At 45.4% G+C, this 21,939-nt stretch overlaps 9 protein-coding genes across 9 annotated transcripts; 4 read left to right on the forward strand and 5 right to left on the reverse strand.

Moving 5' to 3' along the window:
- Positions 1 to 909: 909 nt before the first annotated feature.
- LY89DRAFT_750502 (uncharacterized protein) lies at positions 910 to 2,525 on the forward strand (the record flags this gene model as incomplete). Its single annotated transcript, XM_018221202.1, has 2 exons — positions 910 to 2,127; positions 2,213 to 2,525. Exons 1-2 carry the CDS (start codon positions 1,133 to 1,135, stop codon positions 2,523 to 2,525), a joined length of 1,308 nt encoding a protein of 435 aa, XP_018069563.1. The 5' UTR covers positions 910 to 1,132.
- A 1,449-nt stretch (positions 2,526 to 3,974) lies between these two features.
- Positions 3,975 to 4,853, reverse strand: LY89DRAFT_648419 (uncharacterized protein). Its single transcript, XM_018212014.1, has 2 exons — positions 4,842 to 4,853; positions 3,975 to 4,789 (listed from the first exon to the last, which is right to left on the reverse strand). Exons 1-2 carry the CDS (start codon positions 4,846 to 4,848, stop codon positions 4,059 to 4,061), a joined length of 738 nt encoding a protein of 245 aa, XP_018069564.1. The 5' UTR covers positions 4,849 to 4,853; the 3' UTR covers positions 3,975 to 4,058.
- A 4,055-nt stretch (positions 4,854 to 8,908) lies between these two features.
- Positions 8,909 to 10,221, forward strand: LY89DRAFT_708147 (P-loop containing nucleoside triphosphate hydrolase protein; the record flags this gene model as incomplete). The annotated part of the gene is made up of 6 exons (XM_018217664.1): positions 8,909 to 8,996; positions 9,059 to 9,239; positions 9,292 to 9,327; positions 9,386 to 9,464; positions 9,591 to 9,687; positions 9,782 to 10,221. 6 exons carry the CDS (start codon positions 8,909 to 8,911, stop codon positions 10,219 to 10,221), a joined length of 921 nt encoding a protein of 306 aa, XP_018069565.1.
- Positions 10,222 to 13,186: 2,965 nt separating this feature from the next.
- On the reverse strand, positions 13,187 to 13,486 carry LY89DRAFT_735344 (uncharacterized protein; the record flags this gene model as incomplete). The annotated part of the gene is made up of 1 exon (XM_018220000.1): positions 13,187 to 13,486. The coding sequence occupies one exon, from the start codon at positions 13,484 to 13,486 to the stop codon at positions 13,187 to 13,189; it is 300 nt and encodes a 99-aa protein (XP_018069566.1).
- A 74-nt stretch (positions 13,487 to 13,560) lies between these two features.
- LY89DRAFT_550444 (GroES-like protein) lies at positions 13,561 to 14,262 on the reverse strand (the record flags this gene model as incomplete). The annotated part of the gene is made up of 2 exons (XM_018208300.1): positions 13,561 to 14,093; positions 14,142 to 14,262. Coding segments are annotated over 2 exons (654 nt in total), but the record flags the coding sequence as incomplete, so codon positions are not given.
- Positions 14,263 to 14,656: 394 nt separating this feature from the next.
- LY89DRAFT_698094 (alcohol oxidase) lies at positions 14,657 to 16,597 on the reverse strand (the record flags this gene model as incomplete). The annotated part of the gene is made up of 2 exons (XM_018216957.1): positions 14,657 to 15,534; positions 15,589 to 16,597. 2 exons carry the CDS (start codon positions 16,595 to 16,597, stop codon positions 14,657 to 14,659), a joined length of 1,887 nt encoding a protein of 628 aa, XP_018069568.1.
- Positions 16,598 to 17,811: 1,214 nt separating this feature from the next.
- On the forward strand, positions 17,812 to 19,062 carry LY89DRAFT_783409 (uncharacterized protein). The gene is made up of 2 exons (XM_018222678.1): positions 17,812 to 18,478; positions 18,534 to 19,062. The coding sequence occupies exons 1-2, from the start codon at positions 18,211 to 18,213 to the stop codon at positions 19,007 to 19,009; spliced, it is 744 nt and encodes a 247-aa protein (XP_018069569.1). The 5' UTR covers positions 17,812 to 18,210; the 3' UTR covers positions 19,010 to 19,062.
- Positions 19,063 to 20,195: 1,133 nt separating this feature from the next.
- LY89DRAFT_587813 (uncharacterized protein) lies at positions 20,196 to 20,664 on the reverse strand (the record flags this gene model as incomplete). The annotated part of the gene is made up of 2 exons (XM_018209450.1): positions 20,196 to 20,557; positions 20,607 to 20,664. 2 exons carry the CDS (start codon positions 20,662 to 20,664, stop codon positions 20,196 to 20,198), a joined length of 420 nt encoding a protein of 139 aa, XP_018069570.1.
- A 238-nt stretch (positions 20,665 to 20,902) lies between these two features.
- On the forward strand, positions 20,903 to 21,662 carry LY89DRAFT_783410 (uncharacterized protein; the record flags this gene model as incomplete). Its single annotated transcript, XM_018222679.1, has 2 exons — positions 20,903 to 21,481; positions 21,528 to 21,662. The coding sequence occupies exons 1-2, from the start codon at positions 20,927 to 20,929 to the stop codon at positions 21,660 to 21,662; spliced, it is 690 nt and encodes a 229-aa protein (XP_018069571.1). The 5' UTR covers positions 20,903 to 20,926.
- Between the last annotated feature and the right edge of the window lie 277 nt (positions 21,663 to 21,939).

The raw sequence follows: 21,939 nt of genomic DNA on the forward strand, positions 1-21,939 counted from the left end.
ATGTTTCAGACTTTGGGGAATTACCGGTGCAGCTTGCTGCAAATCTTTACCTTGCTTGTTCTTCTGTTTGCTTCAGTAATACCGTATGCTCCCAGAGACGGACGACCATATCACAAAGCAGAGGGGCTTTTTTAACGTTGGCTACGTTTGTGTCTTGTGTCATGTGCTATCATCAAGATCCCATTTAGCTATACTCTTTCAAAAAGCAAACAAAACCAAATTACAAGCCCGGAAATCATTTGCAGACATTTGATTGGCTGTGCCTTTCACATATGTGTATTTGAGACAGACTTGCAACCCTGATAGCAGCGTGACAAGTACTTTACACCTACTGTGTCACAATATTAAATGCCTGAGAAAGCCTTTCATGACTTAGTGTGTCGGAGAACCCGAAAAATACTTTGCTTTGAATGGAAATCGAATTTCTAACTGTTGGCACACAAACTTATACAAACCTTTGTTTATTGTAAAGAATGTATAATTTAGACAATTTAGTAGCAAGTTATGTGTTGTCTTCAAGAGTCAATATGATGCTGCATATGCAATTTAAGTCAAGTGCATTGCAAAAAAATGGCGCTACTTAGGTAGCTATACAAACCACAGGCAGAATATCTATCATCGGCCCTCTTTTTACGCTGACATACTCGCTTTCATATTGCTCAAGTATGAAGAATTGTAGAGATGCTCCGTGTAGAGCTAAAACTTGTCAGAAGTTGTCGCCTTATTGCCAAGGCGAAGCGGCAAGGCGACAAGGCGCATAGCCCGATTTCAGAGATATCAATAATTATGAGAGCTTCGGGATATTCAATACAATATCTATGGTTCATCAACCTTCTTTATACTGTGCTTCTTTAGAGAGACAAACTAATACGATACGTTTGTTTGGTAGAAAGTGAATTTAGTGAGATTGTCGGAACCTTGGTCAAGACTTGTGGATAATGCAAAAACGGTAAGCTTGACTGACCTTTGAATACACACTAGGCCATGAGAACTGCTAATCTCCGGCTTGAGATAAATTAGCGTGTTTTGCTCAGCCAGATCGTACGATCGCGTTTTGAGGACTCTCCAGCTTCCTACCATTATCAACCACATCTACGCCTTCCTGCCAGAGCTCCTTGAAGCCAACGTCAAGATGTCGAGAAAAAGATTCAACAGAGAAGGATTTCTGGTCCTTGACGACGGCAAGACCTTCTTGCCTATTCAACGATCCCCTTACGACCCCACACCTTCAACACAATCAGATGTCAACTTCTTCATATCGGAATTAAGTGCACTCGACTTCGAAGCTCTTGGAGTCGATGAAGTCAATAAGATGACAAGGAAGTTGGAGAAGGAAATCCTGGTCATCCCTTTGGGCTCCATTGGCTTGATCGATTATTACATATACTGCGACATCTTCCTTCCAGGATCTTTGAACGGTCAAAAGAACAGCGAAGGCCGTGCGCATGTCAGAGAGAGTCTGAGGAACCTGAAGTTCTTTAAGCTCAATGGAAACCCAGTTCATTCATCTGTGCTTGTGCTCCCGCTTGGCCGACTCTACGCGTCGCACCACCACCACCAGCATTTTTTGCAGTCTCACTGGGTCATTGTCCTTGATAAAACACAGCAACTTTGGGCACTATATGCCGACGGAATTGATAACGAGGATGCTGTCAAAGAGACGAACGGAAGACCTTACAGATACGAGGAGGCGTGGGACACAGCGTTTGGAGCCGATCGAGCTGATGGCGAGAAGGTTGTCTTGCTTGGCTCTTTGAAGGACATTCCCTTTAAGGAAGGTGGACGATTGAACCAAGTCAAAGTTCAGGGTCGCTCGGAGTGGTCGACTACCCTCAGCAACTTCGATCTCCGAAAGCCTATGCTCTCTCCAAATATCGTTGAGAGCCATCTCCGCCGGGATATTCGCCTCATTAGCAACCCTGGAAACTCCAAAACCAAGGCCAGAAACATATTCGAGTTGGAGCACGAATACGGTTATCTCAATTTCTGCGACGACGTGCAGCGACTCAATGAGCCAAAGGGTCTAATTGTCGGACGTACACTGATGGACGCAGCCTGGTGCAGACTGGTTGTACAGTTCTTCAAGGCTTCTATCGTTGGACGCACTGCTCTTGGTATCCGTAAATGGTAAGCAGAAAATTCTTGATAAAGTTCATCTTCACCCATTGAGAGAACGTCACCAAAAAAAGAATCTTGTACTAACTTCCTGTAGTGTCAAATCATTCCACGATGCCATCATGCAGGGCCATGGTATATCAGCGCAGAAGTACTGGTATAGACAAGCCAATGATTATCCGGGTCTTAATATTTCCGAGGGTTCGAGCAACTACTGGGACTGCGGCCATAGAGGCATGATGTGGTGGAATAGTCGTCCCGGATCATCGGATATATCTGTGCGACACAACGCACCCCTTCAGAAGTTTCTCGTCGCCTATGTTATGAAGGATGATGCCACAGAGAATGAGGAGCCTATGAGTCTTGCTGAGGCAGAGGAATATGGCTTGGTCAAGCTTATCAACGAGTAACTTCTAGGTGTTAGCGTCTAGGATTGCCATGATGGGGCGGGCATAAAATGTAACATATGTCTTCCTTTAGAGCACGAAAAGCAGACAGTCTCTTCAACAGCATCAAGCGTCTAACGTGTCAACTGACTTTCCCTGATATATCTTCATGCAACGTCTATTTTCTTTCACTTTCGAGCAGTACAAGTGTTCCAGCCACATTTGAGTTTTCACACTAATGCTATTGTTTGTCTGTTTTCACCCGCATAGCACTGACTCACTCACTTAGTCTGTAGTGCTCAGGTGGAGGGTATTAAGTTTGAATGGAGATGCTCAGATGACTAACAATGAGAGGGTCAAAAGCTAGATAAGGTGAGTTGGTTTTGATTAGCACTATAGTCCCAGACGACAAGTGACCCCAACAAAGCCCATTTCTGTCTTTAAACCTGAGCAATCGCCGCTCTAATCTGCGTCTAAGCCCTGAGCACGCCAATATCTTAGCTGAATCATGCTTCAGGGATCCTCTTCAAACCCCCTCACGAATCGATTATAGTTTCCATGCCGTCTAAATATAAACCTTGCTAATACCTATTAGGCTATTAGTTTGGAACACAGCCACTTCTTTAGAGCTGTTAGAATATTATAATACTATCCGTTCTCGCCCCATTGTCAAAACTATCAAGGATCCCTGCCGAATCCAATTTGGATTTTCTCTAGTCCAGTCGTACGTGAAAAGATTGGGAGCGAAAAAAGTCTAGCTAGAGATATATTACTGCGAAAGTAGGGGATGATAGTTGTCCTGCGCTCTTTATCACTTCAACCAGGGCCAGCCTATGGTCGTTGTAGTGCAGATGATAGTTAAGAATACTTTGGATTGTTGAATCATCAGGTGAAGTAATTTGAGTTTTACTGCAAAATTTCAGCCGGCACTAAGTACTACCAAGCAGAATTACTTCAAGCCAAAACCGTCCAAATTATATTATTACAACTCGAACTACTTTGTCTCGGTGAATAAATAAGGCTTATACCCTATCTTGTAGTACAATAAGGCATTAAATGCAATCACTTCGAGACATTGTCTTTCAAATCGATATACTCCCGATTGTAGTACTCCGAATCTAAAACAGTTTCCCCCCTGTGGGTGAAATTGGGTCCCATGGCACATAAGAAACACTAATGTGGGAACAGAGCAAAATCGGCTCCCAACGCTAGCGTTAGAAAGGGTGCAATTTTTGGCTTCCCGATGTGGCGCCTGTCTTGCACTGGCATATTCGAAGGTTCTGCCGCGAGAGGACGGATTATGTTTCGCTGGACGAAGAATGCCCCGCAGCAACGGGAGAGGATGAGGCTATAGCAATTTCACTAACCAGATATCGACACGTTAGTAGACTTCTAGTCTTATAATCTCTGTATTTCCTATTCTTGGGGAATGGAATCATCCGGCAATTGTCCTCCAGGGGCAAAGTAACTCTTCTGCGCTCTCTTCCTCCTCTTTCTAAAACTTCGACCTCCTTTCGATTTCTCTACTATCCTTTCGGACACCCGCACAATACTCGCCTAATACTCCGCCGCTAACCCCTGGGTGAAGGTCGGCTTATAATTAATAAACAATACCTTGACAACCGTGGAATTCGGCCTGTTCCTTAGTTCAGCAAACAACTCTCTAAATCGCTTTAGCCATGTTGTCGTAAGCCGTTCTTCTTCGATCTCGCCTAAAAGCGCCGTGTCGACGACAATGTATATTTGTTTGAATCCGGCCAGAACAGAACCCAGCAGCGCGAACCATTCATTTTCGGTCCTCGCGCTTTGGAAGCGCACGGCACTGAGGCTGAAGGAGCGCTCGTCGAGCATGGTGTGGTTTTTCTGCAAGATCTGATAGACTAATTGCTTGACGACTTCGATCCTCGTGATCAGTTTTTGTTCACTAATGTCAGATGACGGCTTATGTAAAATCCACACCACCGGTGTCCTCGCCCCGTCAAGAATATCTAGAACATCTGCGGCAAAGTCCCTGACGAGATGGCGTGTGCGAAACGGCGAGCTGACAATGATTTGAGACGATGTGGGCTCCGTGCCGAAAGTTTTGAGGCTGGGAGACTCGTGGAGGGCGTGCAAGAGAAATTTATCGTGTTGTCGGCGACGGTTGCGCATTGAGGAATAGAATTGCCGGATGTGTTCGGGGGGGTCGAAGGGGGAGGCGTGGATGAAAGAGAGAATTTGGGAGAATTGGATCTCGCAGACGCTGCGATTTGTGTCGAGGAGGCGGGCGTGGTTGAGCGTGCTGTAGGCTGATATTGTTAGGACCTTATGGAGTTAACAAATATTGTCGTGGCGACTTACATTCCATCAACTTTTTCATGTCTTCCAATAACTCGTAGGTATCCAGGAGCTTGGAGTGCATTCGTCGTTGCTCGGCTAAACTCAGACTTGCCGCGAGCTGATCCACTTTCCGTGAGGATTCTCTGATTTCGTTGACAAGATCTTGAAATCGAAGACTTAAAGGCCGTGTGATAGAAGTTATCGCATGCTTGAATTTTCCTTCTTTGTACCATTTGATCGCTCTTTGGACAAAACTAATAATGTTGGCGTATAATATAGCGACCAGAGTCTTTATGTAGGAAAGAGCACGGCTTTGAGCTCTATATGCGGTACAGTGTCTGCGATGTAACACAATGCTTTAGATAGTTCATTGATGAGTTGTTCTTGATTTGAGACGCCCTGCGTGGCATGGTCAGCTGTCTTCCTCCTGAATTTGGGATGGCGTCGAGTGAGCGCATAATGAAGACAAATTTGATAGCTCTCCACGCTAAAGAGGCATATTCTACCACAAAGTTAGAAGCTTGATGCGATCATTGACAGAAAGGGGTCTTACCAGGTTGTTGGCATAATATATTTAAAACATTTCCATAAAACAGGATTCTGGACGATAGCTTAGATAGCCATACTCTGGCCTTTGACTGCTTTAACGAATCATATCTATCTTTGGCATCCCGAACAGCCTCTTGCACGTCTTCCATAGATGTTTTGTTCTAGAGCCATATCTTCTTGCATTCATCTTCAGTGAGGTTCAATTTGAAATACTGAACCGCATTTTGGAAAGCTTCTTGAGCAGGATCCGGTGAGCTGTGACGCGATCAGTCTCTCATCTTTCCTCATCGAGATCTAACGATACTTACTTTGGATCTTCGTGAAGAAAGTCCCAGCCAAGCCCTGGCAATGCAGTCAGGGCGCTGTGTGTTCCCAGTTGGACGGCCATAAAGAGGGCAGTCTATCCAGGACACGGCTAAGTGGTCGGTTGAGGAACAAGTTCTCTAATTCTCAATACTCCTTGGTATCCCGATTCTTATTAATGTTCCCGGTCTTCGCTATTATAATGAACTTTTTCTGAGTCGAGATTCGGTTGGTCTGTTCCGGACGTGGAGCGAAACAGGTTGCTCTCTGCCGTCAATGGATCAGTGCAGCGATTTCGTCAGTTACTAGTTTGATCCAAAAGATGTAAAGTCTTATCCAACAGCTGGATTCTTTCACAGCGTTTAGGCACTTAAAATTTGGGTGCAATTCGATCCTCTTGAAGAGATGAAGAGATGGATTGCTCTGCCCGTGTAACCCCGCGCGCCCGGCCAAGCGTATCGTCAAACGACGCGACTTTAACTTCCATTCAACTCCACCGACATGACCATTCTCCAGCCGATCCCGGTCGGAAGATTGTCATACTTCACCCATGAATGATGAGGATGACGCCAATCTAGGCTCTCTCCATCGAAGTAACAGCAGCCGAAAGAGAGGCCCCCCAGCGAAGACGGCCCCCGCGCTCTGGAAACCTCTGTATCTGGGTGAAGACGAGAGTGGGCTTGTTATTCGGTCGCCACCTCCAGTAGTTTCTTCTCCAACTTCAGTCTATTTTGTGGACAGGCTTGGGCGAGCTATCGCCGAGAGTCGCATTTCTCCGCCCATCGAGAGCGGCCCTGAACTAGAGGGCACCGGTATCGAAGATCCGCCCAAGGCTGAAGATCAGTCAGAAACTGCGCGATCATCTGCAGGAAATAACCTATTTATTGAATAGAGAAGAAGGAATAATCTGTTATACATTAGGTCAACTATCTTTAAAGATAACACTTCTGCGGCACGAACAGAAATTCAAGAAGGACTCTTGTTCTTAGGGCAGAAATCTGGCAAACAACAAGTATATATTTTATTTCAAATATCTCTTAATGCTCCCTGCTGATGATAGTTTTATGTAGTATCACAAGAAGGTTGACTTCGGCCTGATCAATCGCCGCGTCGATGCTTTTCCCTATTCCGATCGATCTAAACCCCCGAAGTCTACCTTAGTTCTCCTCTCTAACACTTTGAGCCATAAATCTTTCAAGTATCCAGATTTCCTTACAAGCAACAATTACTTCCACTCCACTTGTATCGATAATTCCGACCCTCCCTTAATCCCTACAGCACTTTCAGGGACAGGCATTGGAAATATGGCAGGATTGTATGGCGAACCGCATAGCCCACCTCTACCTCCATTGAGGAGAACAACGGCAACAATAAATACTGAAAGCGTGTCTTTCGAGGTGTCACTGCATCTAATCCCGTTGCTTTGACTGAATCAGGTGTTGGCAACTTCCGCGAGCCAAAGCGGAGAAAGATTGATGATCCTGTGATATCGGCACAGTCTCAGTACTTGAGGAACCGCCCGCCTTTGCTCCAGCAAACTCCACCTACAAACCGTATTGCAGTGTTTAATGTAAGGAGCTAGTTCCGAATCCTGCAGTTTCTTACGTGTATTTCACAGAATGCGCCGAACTTCAACCGCGCTCCTCAATCACCACCCGGACTTTCAGCCTCGAATATGTTTCGGCACGCATTCCCACCGATGACCCAATCTAATAACCCCCTCACTTATAATGGAAATAGTAAGGACATCTATCAGCTGCATTAAATCAATATGTTACAGAACATCTTACTAGATACCTTGTCAACTATAAGCACTAACAATCTCTTTAACAATAACAATCTCAAGTGCTCAAGATCACGGCGGAGCAACATCGAATACCTCAGAAGAAATGTTTAATATGCCCCTGAATTTCGGCGAGAAGAAAAATTACCCTAAGCAGCTCGACTGGAAAGCGCGAATTTGTCAACTGTCTGGAATATCCATTTAAGCGTTAGATGATCGAATTCTCAAAGGACTTGAAGCAATGGCGGCAGCATTCAATCTGGTAACGGAAAATTAATCTGAAAACAGTACCCTGGGACCAACGTATGACGTTCTGCACCGGATCAAGTGTTGGAGCAGCGACGAAACAACCGTATTTCACGACGCTCCATACTACACGAGTCAAGCAGAAAACCATACACATATGACTGGGGTGAAAGCTGTTCCAAATGTTGAGTTACATATTGACCGGGAACCGCGTCTCTCTTTCGTAGTGTTCATGAATTATTCATGTTGTCAAGTCTCCAGCTCCGGCGTCCTGAAGAAAGGTGACGAACCAATATCGACCAAACGTACCATCCTCCCTGTCTCGGCAATTCTTTGCCAAGTTCTCCAAGAATTGTCTCTGAGTAGTCCAATTGCGGCAAACATGAGTCCCGCGTTCGATATGCAGATCGAGATACCCACTCCGCATCTGTGGGTATATCATTCGAAAAAGGCAATTTCGGAGACCATGAAGAAATTCGATTTAGTACAGAATCAGCATCTGGATGTTTTTATAGACTACGTGAACAAATATTTCGGCCCTGAATATGCAATCGTAGATCATCAAGTTCATTGTAGCATGGTTTCATCGCAGTACCTTTTGTACATTTTCGTAAGTCTCGCCACTGAGATCTTCATGGAAGACATGAGCATACGCATATTCATGGATGTTAGATACCCAGCCAAGTCATCGTCGTCGCAGATCGAGAACATGTAAATGAAGACTCTGAAAAGTACGCGAGAACGTACTTACTGGGAAGCTGGCCCACCTTGACAGTGATGAGCAAACCGAAACTGTTGCCCACTGCCGTACTATTGCTCAAAGCCGCTTGTTGGGAGTATGACGGCGCTTTCCAATGGACACAATATGATCTGGACATGGATACCGAGGAGACTGGACCTCCGGTACCGATCAACGACCTCAAGATCTACCCGGTCGACTATGCAAAGCCGGGATTGAAAGAAAAGTTCCGCATCAGAGGACAGACGTTCTGGGATTTCCGGTTCAAGAACCTGGTGTGCTATAATGGCTGGGATTTCAACCGGAAAGACTATGTGGTAGAAGAACCGCTGTGTTGAGTGGATTGTTGTTACTGACCTAGTATAGCGAGATTCAAGGTTCATGGTCGATTTTCAAACCTACAGATATATGCATCCTGATGCACCCGCCGCAAGTACACGACTCAAAGATAGCTTAGGTGCTGATAAGATGGCGGCAGAAAAACCGCCTGGAGATGACTTTGTTCTCTTTTTACCGCCAAGTGTCTATGGATTCAATATGCTGGATAAAAAGTGGGGTATGTATTAAACTCTTCGGACATTGCTATTTATGTCGATATTGTTAACAGAAGTATTGTAGTTAATTTGTTGGTTGATAACATGGTGCCGATTCTGTGGAACAAGGACGCCTTCGAAAGCTTTGCTTTGGATGAGGAAACAAAGGTGCTTATCACGGCACTTGTTACAAACAAAATTACCACGAACATGTTAGTGGATATTATGAGCGGAAAGGGAAACGGGTTGATTGTGTTACTGCATGGGTAAAGCTATTCTTTAGTACAACCGTGACATTCGGCTACTTACAAGGTGTAGGGGTCTTGGCATTGGAAAAACATTGACTGCAGAGAAGTAACTGCTGATGCACTGAATTCTTTGACTCGAATGCTACGCTAATCGATAAATGCAGTGTAGCGGAGATCGTTGAAAAACCACTCTATCGGGTGACTTGCGGGGACATTGGAACGAATGCAGAAAATGTGGAAAAGGTATAAACAGTCGTAATATTCTGTCTACTTATCCAAAGACTAATGCAGCCAGTACCTCACCGTCGTTCTTCATTTGGGGAAAATTTGGGACTGCGATTAGTTCTTCCAGAATGTCACATGTGTCAGTCTGTGCTCACCCAAACAGTTGTTCTCCTGGACGAAGCCGAAGTTTTCCTGCAAGAACGGAGTCTCGAAGACTTGCAGAGAAATGCTCTTGTTTCAGGTTCAAAATACTCCCCACATTGGTGGCAAAGAAACCTTTTTAACCCTTGGCTTGAACAATGTTTCTGCGAGTACTTGAATATTACGAAGGTCAGACTCCCACCATCCCCAACCCAACACTATTCACCATCTCCCAGGTATCCTCATCCTCACAAGCAATCGCGTCGGCACCTTCGACGAAGCTTTCAAATCCCGCATCCAGCTCGCCCTTCGCTACGAACCCTTCAATAAATTCCAGCGCCGCAAGGTCTGGGAGAACTTCATCAAAAAGATCGAAGAATTCGAAGCCGACACAATCGAATCCGGCGATTTGTGCAGGAACATTGACCAGCTGGCTGCTTTTGACATGAATGGACGGCAGATCCGCAACGCGATGACGACGGCGCGTCAATTAGCCAAGTACCAGGAACAGACACTAGATTTCAAGGTGCTGAGGCATGTCATTAATGTATCGGGGAAGTTTGATAATTATCTGAAGAATTTGAATAAGAAGTTGTCGGATGAGAATCTGGCGAGAGAGGAGCCTTTACGATAGCACTTTTGTGGACGCGATCTTTGTTAGAGCGGTACACGTCAATGTAAAGAACATGTGACTAGGCATAAGCGAGAGCAAGGGTCACAAGGGCATATATATATAGTGATGCAGGATCTTTTATCTTCTTCTATCTTTAATTTCAGTCTTCATAATACACGTTGAACCCTTATACCTTCTGCCCCTGTCATTGCCCCTAACTGACTCCATAACACTCTTTCAATATTTAGAACTTCTTAGCAGACAAGTTAAAGTATGCGTCTCAAGCAGTGCCAAATTCTCAGAGCTCAGACTATTGAACCGCAAATTCGGTCCAACTATCTGGCCACTATTTGGAGTCATAGCGAAATGTTCAACTCTGACAATGTGACCATCTTATGTTATCTCCTTGATAATTACTAGTACGAATCAACGGCCTTCTGGGAGGATCCTACTTAGTATCCCTCTGAGCCATTTAGTCTCCCTGAATAGTCGTGTAGAGTTGATAACTTTCGGCGGCAGAATCGAATGGCAAAGCCAAGTATGATTGGTCACCGAAAGCGACAGAAGGATCGTGACTGAGTACGGGGGTGCAGCGTGAGGAACCTGACCAGAGGGTGAGGCGAGGATGAGTACCTGAGCAGAGCGACGCTGCCTAACCGCATTGGATGCGAATTCGAGAAAATGTCGTCTATTATCAAACAAATAGATCTTTTTTTAGGGTAGGCAAATCACACTTATCCACGAAGTCCTAGGCAAACCCTTCTCTTACCCATTTGTACCAAGGATCAGCCGCAAAAGGTACTTGAAATGTACCATCACTGAACATGAATGTGGAAAAGGGTTAGATTAGAAGTCTAACTATCCTAGCCTAAAACTGAGTATCAGTAGAGCTTTTCCGTCCTTTCATCTTATCATCGCTCGAAGCCTTTTATCGAACCAACTAGTAGCTTCCTCAAAGTAAGTCTACTACATCTAAGAAATGTCAAAGGACCTTTGTTTTCAACTAACGTTGAAGAACAAGAAAGTAGCCAAGATCAGCAAGTTGGTGGGACAAGTTTGCAACAAAATGAGTGGCGCGGCTTTTGTTGTAGGCTGTTGGGGAAGGAAACTGAGTAAGTTGAACATATGAAACACATTTTGAATGTTTACTGAAAGCCGGTAAGTGGTACGGAAAGAGTTCATTGTTCAAATTGCCTCATTGCCTCCTTACTTCAGCACGATGCCTCCTTCATTACACCAACGAAATCCATTTAGTGCCACGCCGTCAAGTCAAACAAGCCCTGTTCCAAATCATATCACTCTTCTTCAATAGCTCCCTTGCACTCACTTCTTCGCATCCTTGCCAGCTCGAATGTGATCACTATCCCCACCAGCAGCTGCTTGTGTCGTCGTCTCCCAGTTTGTAAACGCGTACTTGGCAGTTTTGGAGTCCTTCTTTACACTTCCAGAATTGGTGTCAGCTGGGGGTGCAATGGTGAAAGTCATACGGTTGACTGGAGTTTTGAGATTTTCGTAAGCCTCGGTTTCTGGCTTGCTTTCGGAAGAACCCATCTTGATCAGACTGGAGATGATGCGCTCGTGATTGTATTCGTTGTGGCTTTTTGATGGAGATTTTTGTGTTCGTCAAAGATTTCAGAATCGAATTGTGAAGAGGCAGTAGCTTAGCTAGTGAAAGCAGCGAAGCGGGGCGGGGTGAGATATGAAAACATGGAGGGGCGCAGTTACAATACCAACATTCGGCTGCGCCTCACCTTCCTTTTCTGGTTGTCTTGTGATACTCCTTCCTCTTCAGATAGGACAATTTATCGGCTTAATATAGACTGCGTGTTGAAAGTGACAGGCTTAATTGCGCCATAAGTAGCACGCCATCTCTAGATAAACGTTCGGGAGAGACATGCGCTGCAGAAAATACTGGATTTGTCCGGCAGGTTGCGCGATTTTATGGACACCAAGTCACTTATCAACGCCACCAGCTGCCGGGTTCAATGAGTGATTCGACATGACACGTAAGATTCAGGCCTAGTACTTGATCTGAAAATTCGAATCATTCCTACAGTCACAATGTGAATATCTTCACACTTAGAACTCCTACTCGAACACACATATTACGGGAATGTCACGAATCTTCTGCCACTTTCACCGTCTCGTCTCGATCCAGACTACAATTAACAAACAAAGTCCGTACTGGCAGAACCAGTTCCTTGTTCCCTTCGTTTTGAATTCTCAGTAGAGTCTTTGAGCAGCGACTTGCGTGCTCGTAGTTCACAAGCTTTTTATCCAGTGGCCTCTGGAACGTTACGGCTTACCTCTGCCATTCGTACAGATATTGATATTTGTGCCTAACTTCGAGTGCCGTGCCAAAATATTTGTATAGTTTCCTTGCAGAACTTCTTAGACAACGATTCATAGTCCAGTGTCGACTACCTCCAGTGTTGACTGTATTCACGAACGCATTTGTTGTGCAGTACTGAATCCCAGCATGATGGTGGGTAGTAGGCATAAGACATAATGTCGAAAGAGCAGCCCAATTCCAATACTTCTTTGACACTGAAACCTCAACTAGTTGCTCTGTCGGGCGGTGCTAGTAAATAGTGAGGTGAAGATTGCGAACCAGAGGCTAAACACAAGATACTATCAAGGAGCACAGGAGCACATTCATTATGCCTTGGACCTCGATAGTGATATTGAAGATATTCATGATCAACGAAATGAGAGATTTGCAACTAGAACCCCAAAGGCTGGACAAAACATGGAGTGTTGTTCGAACAGCTATAGCATACCCCCCTAAGCATATATTAGTTCGCCAGAAATGTGGAGACATGCCGCTTCAACTTGAAGAGAGTGCACAAGCAAAATTTGTATCAAGATTCAAAGTCATCCAGTTATTCAGTTCTTTAAAGCAGCATATCTTCTCTCCTCTTCAAGTTGAGCCAGTTGCCAAAATTGGGTCATTGAAAAGGAGGAAATATGGTTGATGGCCCAGCTTTCAAGGATGTACAACAGCCCGAAGCACGGATTTCTGACCCTTATAACTATCGAGGGCTTCATATACCAAATCAGCGTTGAGACCCTCGATGATCCTAAACTTCGGTATCAAGATCTTTCCCTCCTGTACCCACTTTCCCAAGTTCTCCCAGTACAGTTTCCCAGTGGCCTCGTCGAAGTTGTTCTTCCAACCACTCACCCCACTACCTCGTCCAAGCTGCTTCCCTCTCTTCTTCAGCTCAGCATTCAAATCCCCGATGTGCAGTGCCGCAATGAAACTTGGACCATGGGTAGCAACCATGTCGAGCGCCAATGTATAATCAGAAGTGATAGCATCGAAAACGTGGGTCACCTCTTCTGGACCTCTTCAACGATGTCGTCCGAATGACGATCAACAACGTGTGTTGCTCCCATTGCTCGCAGATTTTGCTCTCCGCTCAAAGATGCTATAGATACAATCGTTCCGATGCCTGCAATCTTAGCGAGCTGAACTGCGAGCTTTCCACAATTCGTGCCGCCACCGACGATGACTAGCTTTTCCTTGCCATAGTCGAAGGTTTTCGCTTCAGTCGAGAAAGGAGCAGGGAAGCCCAACCAGTTCTGAAGAAAAAGAGCACAGAAGGTGGTCGTAGCGTTAATGGGAAGCGTGGCCATTTGGTCATCCGTGAAACCTTCTGGTACTGGAGCAGACATATTGATTGGCAAAGTCGCATACTCTTGAAGCCCACTCGAGTCAGGGATCACGGCGACTGCCTCACCTTGCCCATAGATGTGCTGGCCGATGGAGTACTCTGTGACATTTTGTCCGAGTTCTTGGACGATACCTGCGATGTTGTGGCCGGGAATTGCGGGCAAGTGGCCTTGAACGAAGAGCCCACGGTCTCTGCTTGCGGTATCGTGAGGAAGTACTTATCCTGTTAATGGATATTTGGTTTGTGGACGAAGAAGCCGCATACCTTGAGTTGCATTTACCTTGATAAGAACTTCCCCTTCTTTAGGACTTGATATTGGACGAGTGTCCAAAGTCAGGGGCTTCCCGATCTCTTTTATAAACAGAGCTTTCTGCATGTTCGTCATATTGAACTACTTTCAATTGAAGTGATCTCACTAATATGTAGATTACTTTGGGATATCTGATCTTTGAAAAGTCATTTCCAGAGCATCAAGTACTCCATATATATAGTAAGGAACTGCTGACATACCTTGGAAGTCTTGATCCAAGATTCCAAATGATGAAACGACAAACTATCAACAACCCGGTTAGTAATATGTATTAATAATCTAGTGGAAGAGAATAATCATCTTTACTTTTCTTGAATGCTCAATGTGGACTGGTTGAATTAGCGTTTGCTGCTAACTTCCAAGTTGAGTATCGACTTCCCATTATCCCGAAGCGGAAGTTTTGAGATTTGAAGCCGCACGCGCATACATGAATACTGATATATTGCAGTACAATGTGGAATCTATAGCTTCAAAGTTCCGCTCTCAGTATGATATCTGCTCCTTTCTCGGCAACTGCATAAACGGTGCTCAAAATATTTCCTCTTGGCACGATCGGGATAACACTTGCATCGCAAACTCTCACATTCGCAGTTCCATAGACTTTCAAAGCCTCATCGACAACTCCACCTAACTCCTCGCCCATCATCGCACACGTGCCTGCTGGGTGATAATTTGTTGCTGCATATTGAGGTAGATACCGTTTGATATCATCAATGTCTATTCTTTGGCGGGAATATCCAGTTGGTAGTGTGTTGCCACCAGGTTTTAGTTGTGCAGATAGCGAGGGCTGCGTTAGCATTTGGCCAATCTGAACGACATGGCGGGAAAAGATTTCGGCATCCAAAGGGTGTTGAAGGTAATTGAATTTGATCTCCGGAGGCGTGCTGGACTTTGTGGATGTGATGTGCGAACTCCCACGAGAAAATGGATATGAGAGCATAGCAATGATGGTCATATAATTTCCCGGTACGGGTCCAGAAGATGGAAAGCTTCTTTGTTTGCGAGTCATGAATACCGTCCCGGTAGATTCGTTTGGGTCCTGAATCAAGCGTTGAATAATCTCATATTGAGCATTGTATCCTTTGCTTATCGCCGACGAGTTCTCTTCGAGAGTCTTGGTGACTAGGGCATCCAGCTCTCGTACTTCGTCTGATGAACTCAATGTCTGCAATGGAATGTAGGAGAAGCTGTACGCAGCACCCTCCGCAGCAGAGCCTTTCTTCTCGGCTTCGTACAGTGTTTTTGCGGCTTCTGCTGCTGTGGCGTCGCGAGCAGTGACATCCGCTGTCATGATAATATCATGCACTTCGACCGACGGACCAAAATTCAGATGATCTTGGAGGTTTTCTACCCCACATATTAGCTATAATGTCCACCATGCTAAACAGTATATATTCTTACCACCAACACCTGGGAGGTTTCGAAGACAGTTGATACCTACCGCAGCCATTATTTCGCGGTCTCCGATGCCAGAAAGCTCCAGTATTTTAGGTGATCCGTAAGTGCCTGCACAGATAATGACTTCTTGACGGGCATAGACAGTCACATCTTGCTGAGAGGTTTCTGGTCTGTAAAGAACACCTGATGCCACAAGATTTCCATTCTTCTCATTCTCGTCGAACATGACCTTTTCCACAAATACATTGCTTCTGACGACAAGATTCTCTCGCTTCGTGGAAGGCTCCAAGAAAGCTACTCCAGCATGACTTCTTTCTCTTTTAGAAGAGTCAATAGCATTTGTAGTTGTTGAGCCTCCAACGAGGTCTCCATCGAGGGGATTCTTGGAGGTGCTGAATCCTAGATCGTGGATTGCATCTACCCAAGCCTTTTGCAGCACATGTGGTGTAACCGGAAAGGAGGCTCGAACGCCCTCATGGCCATTTTCGTTCTTCTGACTTTGGGGTTTCCCAGCATCATCGCCTACTCCCCATTCCGAAACCTCAATGCTCAGCTCTCGCTTGACATCCTCACTAGGCTCCTGCAAAGTCTGAAACTTTCTATAGTACCTCTTGATTCCTTCCCAGTCCCAACGCTCTGCTGATTTCGCAGCACCTCTTCCAAGTAAGCTACTCCACGCATTGTGGTAGCCCCTAGACGGATAGACCAGTGCATGCGAGTTGATCGCGCTGGAACCACCCCACAATTTCCCCCTCGGTTGCTGAATCACTCTCCCATTTAAGCCCTCCTCAGGCGAAGTTTGGAACTGCCAATCATAACTAGGATTCCCAAGTAAGTACTTTGAAAACCCTGGTACTCGCACATTGGGGTCCTCGTTGCGGTTTTGCCCTGCCTCAAGGACCAGAATTCGTAGGGACGGATTGGACGAAAGGCGCGCTGCGAGAACACTTCCCGCGGTCCCTCCTCCGACAATAATTATATCGAAAGTGTCAACTGGATTCTTCGAACTCATTTTAAGCTGAAGATTGAGTTCTATCTTTCTTGTGGAACTACTCAGTATAAAGTTGGAGGTATACAATGTAATTGAAATGTCAATGTCGATCTCGGATTTAATGACAAAAGATACTCCGCCTATGATATCGCCCGCTGAACTTAATAATCAGATAGGCGTGTCGAATTCGACTTGTCTGATCTGTAGGGCAAAATGAGCTAAATTAGCTCCGATCCTCCATTCTGCCCGCGATGACCAGAACTTGAAGAATGTGAGAAAATAGTAGCCACGAATGAAAATATATCGGCACAGCCCGTTCATGCTAGGGAATGCACTATTTCAGTGTACAATTCTATTAATAATGGCCCTATAAAACATTCTGGGCTTCATTGCAACCGCATATCTAGTAACCCCAAGCTACCCTCTGATTCAATGAACCATACTCTTCCCAATCTCACTTTGCCAACCTTTGGCTCGCTCGAATCCGTTCGAATGCGTTTGATAATCCATCAAAGCTTTGGTAAACTTCTTCCTGTGTGTTGAGGACGAAAGGTCCATATTGAACGACTTTCTGGTCAAGGTGAAGGCCGGCGACGAGAACTGTAAAGAAGGTATCTGTTAGTATTTGAATCGAACAATACTTGTATTGCAGAGATGGAAGCATGATTAGTAATTTGCAGACCCGACTCGCCGACGATCGTAGTGGGGGCCGCTATCGGAGGAAGAGCACACGAAACGAATCCGGTTCGATTTGTTAATAGGTTCCGATACCCAGTTCTCCTCCACAAACACAGCGTTTGCGGTTTAGTGGTAGTAACTAGGATTGCGAAACTTATTCCTTAATTGGGCAGGGCTGCGGAATGTTTTGCTCCAGACAGCGAGAGTGTCACGTGATCGACCGTGACTTGCAAAACTTGTCATTAATTTCCCTTTTAGTTTACAATAAAATGTAAAGCCTAACTATTTTAAATTCGATAGTGGTATCATTCAAAGTGAAGCATTCATCTCATTTCGTGTTTAATTGCATTATTTGAATACATGTGACAAGGCTTCAGAAAGGTACAAGTCTGAAGCCTTGCGCTAATGGGACGAGGCTATCGTCTGGAAAAATGTGGAGGGTCTATGTAGTAAAAATGCACAGTCCACCGTGAAGACCTTGAGAGGTGTGTGTAGTAGAAAACCACGAAAACCCACTTGCTTGAGAGTGAAAATCTCTCACCATCGCTGGCCCCCCCCCACACACCAGCCAAGGAGACTTACCCAGGTAGCCTTATTCAGACCATGCACCTGCAGCCCATATCGTTTATCGAAATTGAGGGATCTGGACGTTGGACAAGAAGCATGCTTCCACGAAACTGGAAAGAACGATTTTATTGTCAGTTGGAGTGTGACCAAGTCTTGAAATTCCTTCCTAGCTTTCACGATTTCCATTGAAGATCTCATTGGAAAGGAGCCTGTATTGAAGAACATGTATAAGGCGATGGCCCCAAGAGAGTGCATGCACCGACCACCAAGTTGAATCTCCAATAAACTGTTGACTCCATGGCACCTAGGTTTAAGCCCAAAAATGTGCGACGCTGCAAAGCGGAATTAGCGACAACCCTGCACTTTGTCCTCTAGCACTTCTCTTCAGCATGGCTCTCGCGGACGAAGTGTTCTGTGATATGAAAGCCACCGTCCGATATTGCGATGAACCTATCCAGAAAGACATGATCAAGCTGGATGTGACAGGGTCTGCGAAAAAGCTTCCCGTCCTTCGCAGCTTCTACACCAATAAAGAAAATAAAGCATGGTCTTACGCCTCCTGTCACACCCAGCTCATCCGCCTTGGATATCGAATGGGGTTTGAAAAGTCTGCCACATCATACGCCATCCGACTACAATGTGCTAATTTGCTTTGTGGTAAGGTGGAAGAGCTTGAGGTTCCTCTCGGGAAAACGATCACTGACGTTCACAGCTACTGTTGCACCTGCTCAGGCAGGTAAGATTTTAGGACAAAAAGGGCCTTCCGTTTTACAAAAGTCATATGCGAGTACTATCTCTGGAATTGATGTTCAATCCTTGTACCAGAAAAAGCCAATGCATACCTCGGATATCGCGAAGATGACGCGTCTCAAATTCTCGAACAATCTGCGCAAAGGCGCTCCATACAGGCTCCTGAGGAAAGAACGGCTCGCCGCTCTACAGACAGAAGAAGTGCAGGATCTGAGTCGTAGGCGGGAACGAGGTACTGTTTCGAAACAACAACTTGATGTTGCAAAAGCCAGAGCAAAAAGAGAGTATATTGCAAAGCTACGCCAAGACTATTTCGAACGCAGTTCGAATGAGTACGCTGAACTGGCCCTGGACGACCTTGGTCCATGCCGAGCACGTGTTGTTGAGTTGATGTACTGTCATTGTTATCACATGACCTTTGGTCACGTGCTAGATTAGTCAGCTCCTTCGGAGCCCAAAAGGCTCAGCGGAGCTGAGCCTTTCAATCAAGCCTTTTTCAACCTCTTAATATCACAGTACAACTCGATTGATGTTCCCCGCCACACCCGGCAGGCTAATTTGGTCAAAGCTATATCGACACTGTGCACATCCTCGGAACGCTTGATTGTTAGGCGACATAACCGCCACCACTTGTCAGATATCGAAAGAGTGTCAGGAGGTGTCCATATCTTAATCGGATCACCATCCAGGTACCAATCAACATTCTCTTTTAGCTCATAGCTAATCCCCCCAGCTTTTACGAGGCCTCCGGTCCGAAGCTTGAATCTTTTTCGGGCCATTTGGATATAAACGAAGCGCCCCCTTGCCCTTATCAGGATTGCATGAAACACTTCTAACCTTGCGCTTCCAAGCAGCTGTTAATAATGAAGCACTGGCAAAAAGATCATAAACTGAAGAGAACAAGACGGGAAGTTTGCCGAGCCTCGTCATGTCAAGCTCACAGAGGTTCTTTGAAGACTGATCTCATGTCGATCATGCACGAGGACCTTGAACATATGCTGAGCAAAGCACCCCACATTGTAAGGTGTCGAGCATTTGACGATTACATAATCCCGGAGGTGCTAGAAAGTGCATGATCTTAGTCGGGTATGATTCCATTCAGATAGAGTCTTGTATCGAACTTTGTTATAAATTTTTGACTTCTAAAGCCTCCAATCTTCAGATCTCAAAGTTCAAAATCCCCTTAAATTGATCCATCCGCTCAAACCTTTCACACGCAACCCAGTGGTGTTGTGCAGATTTGAGGAAAGTCATTTGTGAATTGTAATGAGATTTTGCGCGTGTGAAGCCATCTTTATTTTTGATCGGACGTATGAGCACATTTTGAGACTGGTCTTAACAAAATCTCAGATTTGTGCTTTCAAGATAGTAATTTGTTCTTGGATCCAATTTAGGGTGGACAATTCCTATGTTACATGCTGGAGTTCTCGCAAGAAGTTTAAATAAATATATGGATCATGTTCGTTGTTTATTCTTCAATTAGCTGTTGCTCTCGCTCTACAACATGGCCCCTATTCACAATGTGTCAGATAGCTGCCGCCACAAGATGAGTAGTGGATGCATAAGGCTCCACCCTGGTCTGTTGTGGGACGTTCCAAGGTAGCGGAATCGCCTGAGATCATTTTCAGCTTGTGTCTTCGGTCACGTTTTCTGCCAGGAAACTCATCTTTTCACCGGTGTAGTGGGCCCAAAGATAGAGACTCGCGCCAATGAGGTGATATATTGCAGGGTCAGTGCCTTGGTATAGTAGCACAGATGCAAAAGAGCTCAGTATCAGGATGAAAACACGAAATCGCACACTCCGCTGGAGCCAAGTATTTGCGATAACACCCAGTGGTAACTCTAGAACAATGATGCCTATACCAAACAACAAATTGATCATTTGCAAAGCAGGTACTGGTTTCACGAGTCCGTTCAAATTATCTGTCATGAAGTCCCAAAAAATTTTCGGCCAGAAGAAGCCTTCAAGAGCGGCTGCGATTTGGTCTCCAATGTCAGCGCAGGGAGCAGAATGTCTGATCACGTGGTTACTCACAAGTGGCAGCAGAAAGAACAATAAGGCGAGCCAAATGCATCTTGATCAGTCTCGCCATAGTAAGTATTGCGCGCGTGTTACGCGTGTGGGACACATCGCTCTTTTACATTGCGCTACTTATAATTGCAAATTGTTGTTCCAGAAAACCGCGATCCGTTCTGATTCCGTGGTCCCTCGTTTCATGTATCCCTGAATCCATGATTCCACTGTTGCATGATTTCACTACGCTTTTTTATATATGCCAACATTTTATAAGTATATAGCTCGAGAAGAGATTGAAAAATGTCTGCACCTGAGGACACTCTAGCAACTTTGCAATTATGAGTCAAAGACAGGCCGCAGCCCTTGCGGAAGAAAATCGTATTCGAGATGAGCACCAAGCAGCTATTACCGCCAGACGGGCAGCTGCGGACACAACTGGTCATGCCGAGACGAATGGATATCGAGGGCCATCCGTAGAATCAGAATCAGATGAATACGACCTTGCAGAGGAATCAGCCGTTGTGCCCGTCGTGTTGTCTGTAATCGGTTCGAATTCACAGCAACCTAGTGGTCATCGAGCACCACCTGCACCACCTGCACCACCTGCATCACCAACACCACCACCAGCATATGTACCAAGCGCACCGCCATTAGAACTGCCAATCGTCTCGGTGCCCACGCCTACACATAATCCAGCACAGGCTGCACAGCAGTCTACTACTTCTCCTTCAGCCCCCATAATATCACCCGTACCACCAATAGCACCGCCAACCGTCGGAGGAGCCACACTTGCTCCACAGCACTCACTACTTTTCACACCAAACGACTGGTCTTCAAATGGTAGTCGTATTGCTATGCCACCCAATAGGAGTCCAGATCTTATGAGCTTAGATGTACGTGTTTCCCTTATTTTGAAGCTCAAATTTAACACGAATTTAGGGCTTGAGTATTGATGGATCATGGAATACGCACCCCGCTGTTGCTGATGTAAGGCTAGCAATTAGGGATGAACCAGTGAGAGCCCCTTTTAAAAGAGCTCTTCGTACGAGAGGGAACTCTTTTCTCCTTAGTTAATTCTTCTTGTAATACAATCAGGTTCTTGCTTTGACTCATTGCATCCAACCCGTGACACATAGCGTAACAGACTTTCTTTACCACAGCTGCATCACACAGCTTATACTATCCCTAAATTATATTAAAACGTCTTACCTGAGCTCTAAGTCCCTCTTAATATGCAGGAAATCAATGACAGCTCTGTGGCAGCTAGGGCGTGCAAATTCATACAAGGTTGCCATACGGGTCAGTACCTCGGATCGAAGCGAGTGACGATTTTAGTTAGCGCGAAATAATC

The sequence above is a fragment of the Mollisia scopiformis genome (genome assembly GCF_001500285.1).
Source record: "Mollisia scopiformis unplaced genomic scaffold LY89scaffold_15, whole genome shotgun sequence".
NCBI lineage: Eukaryota > Fungi > Ascomycota > Leotiomycetes > Helotiales > Mollisiaceae > Mollisia > Mollisia scopiformis.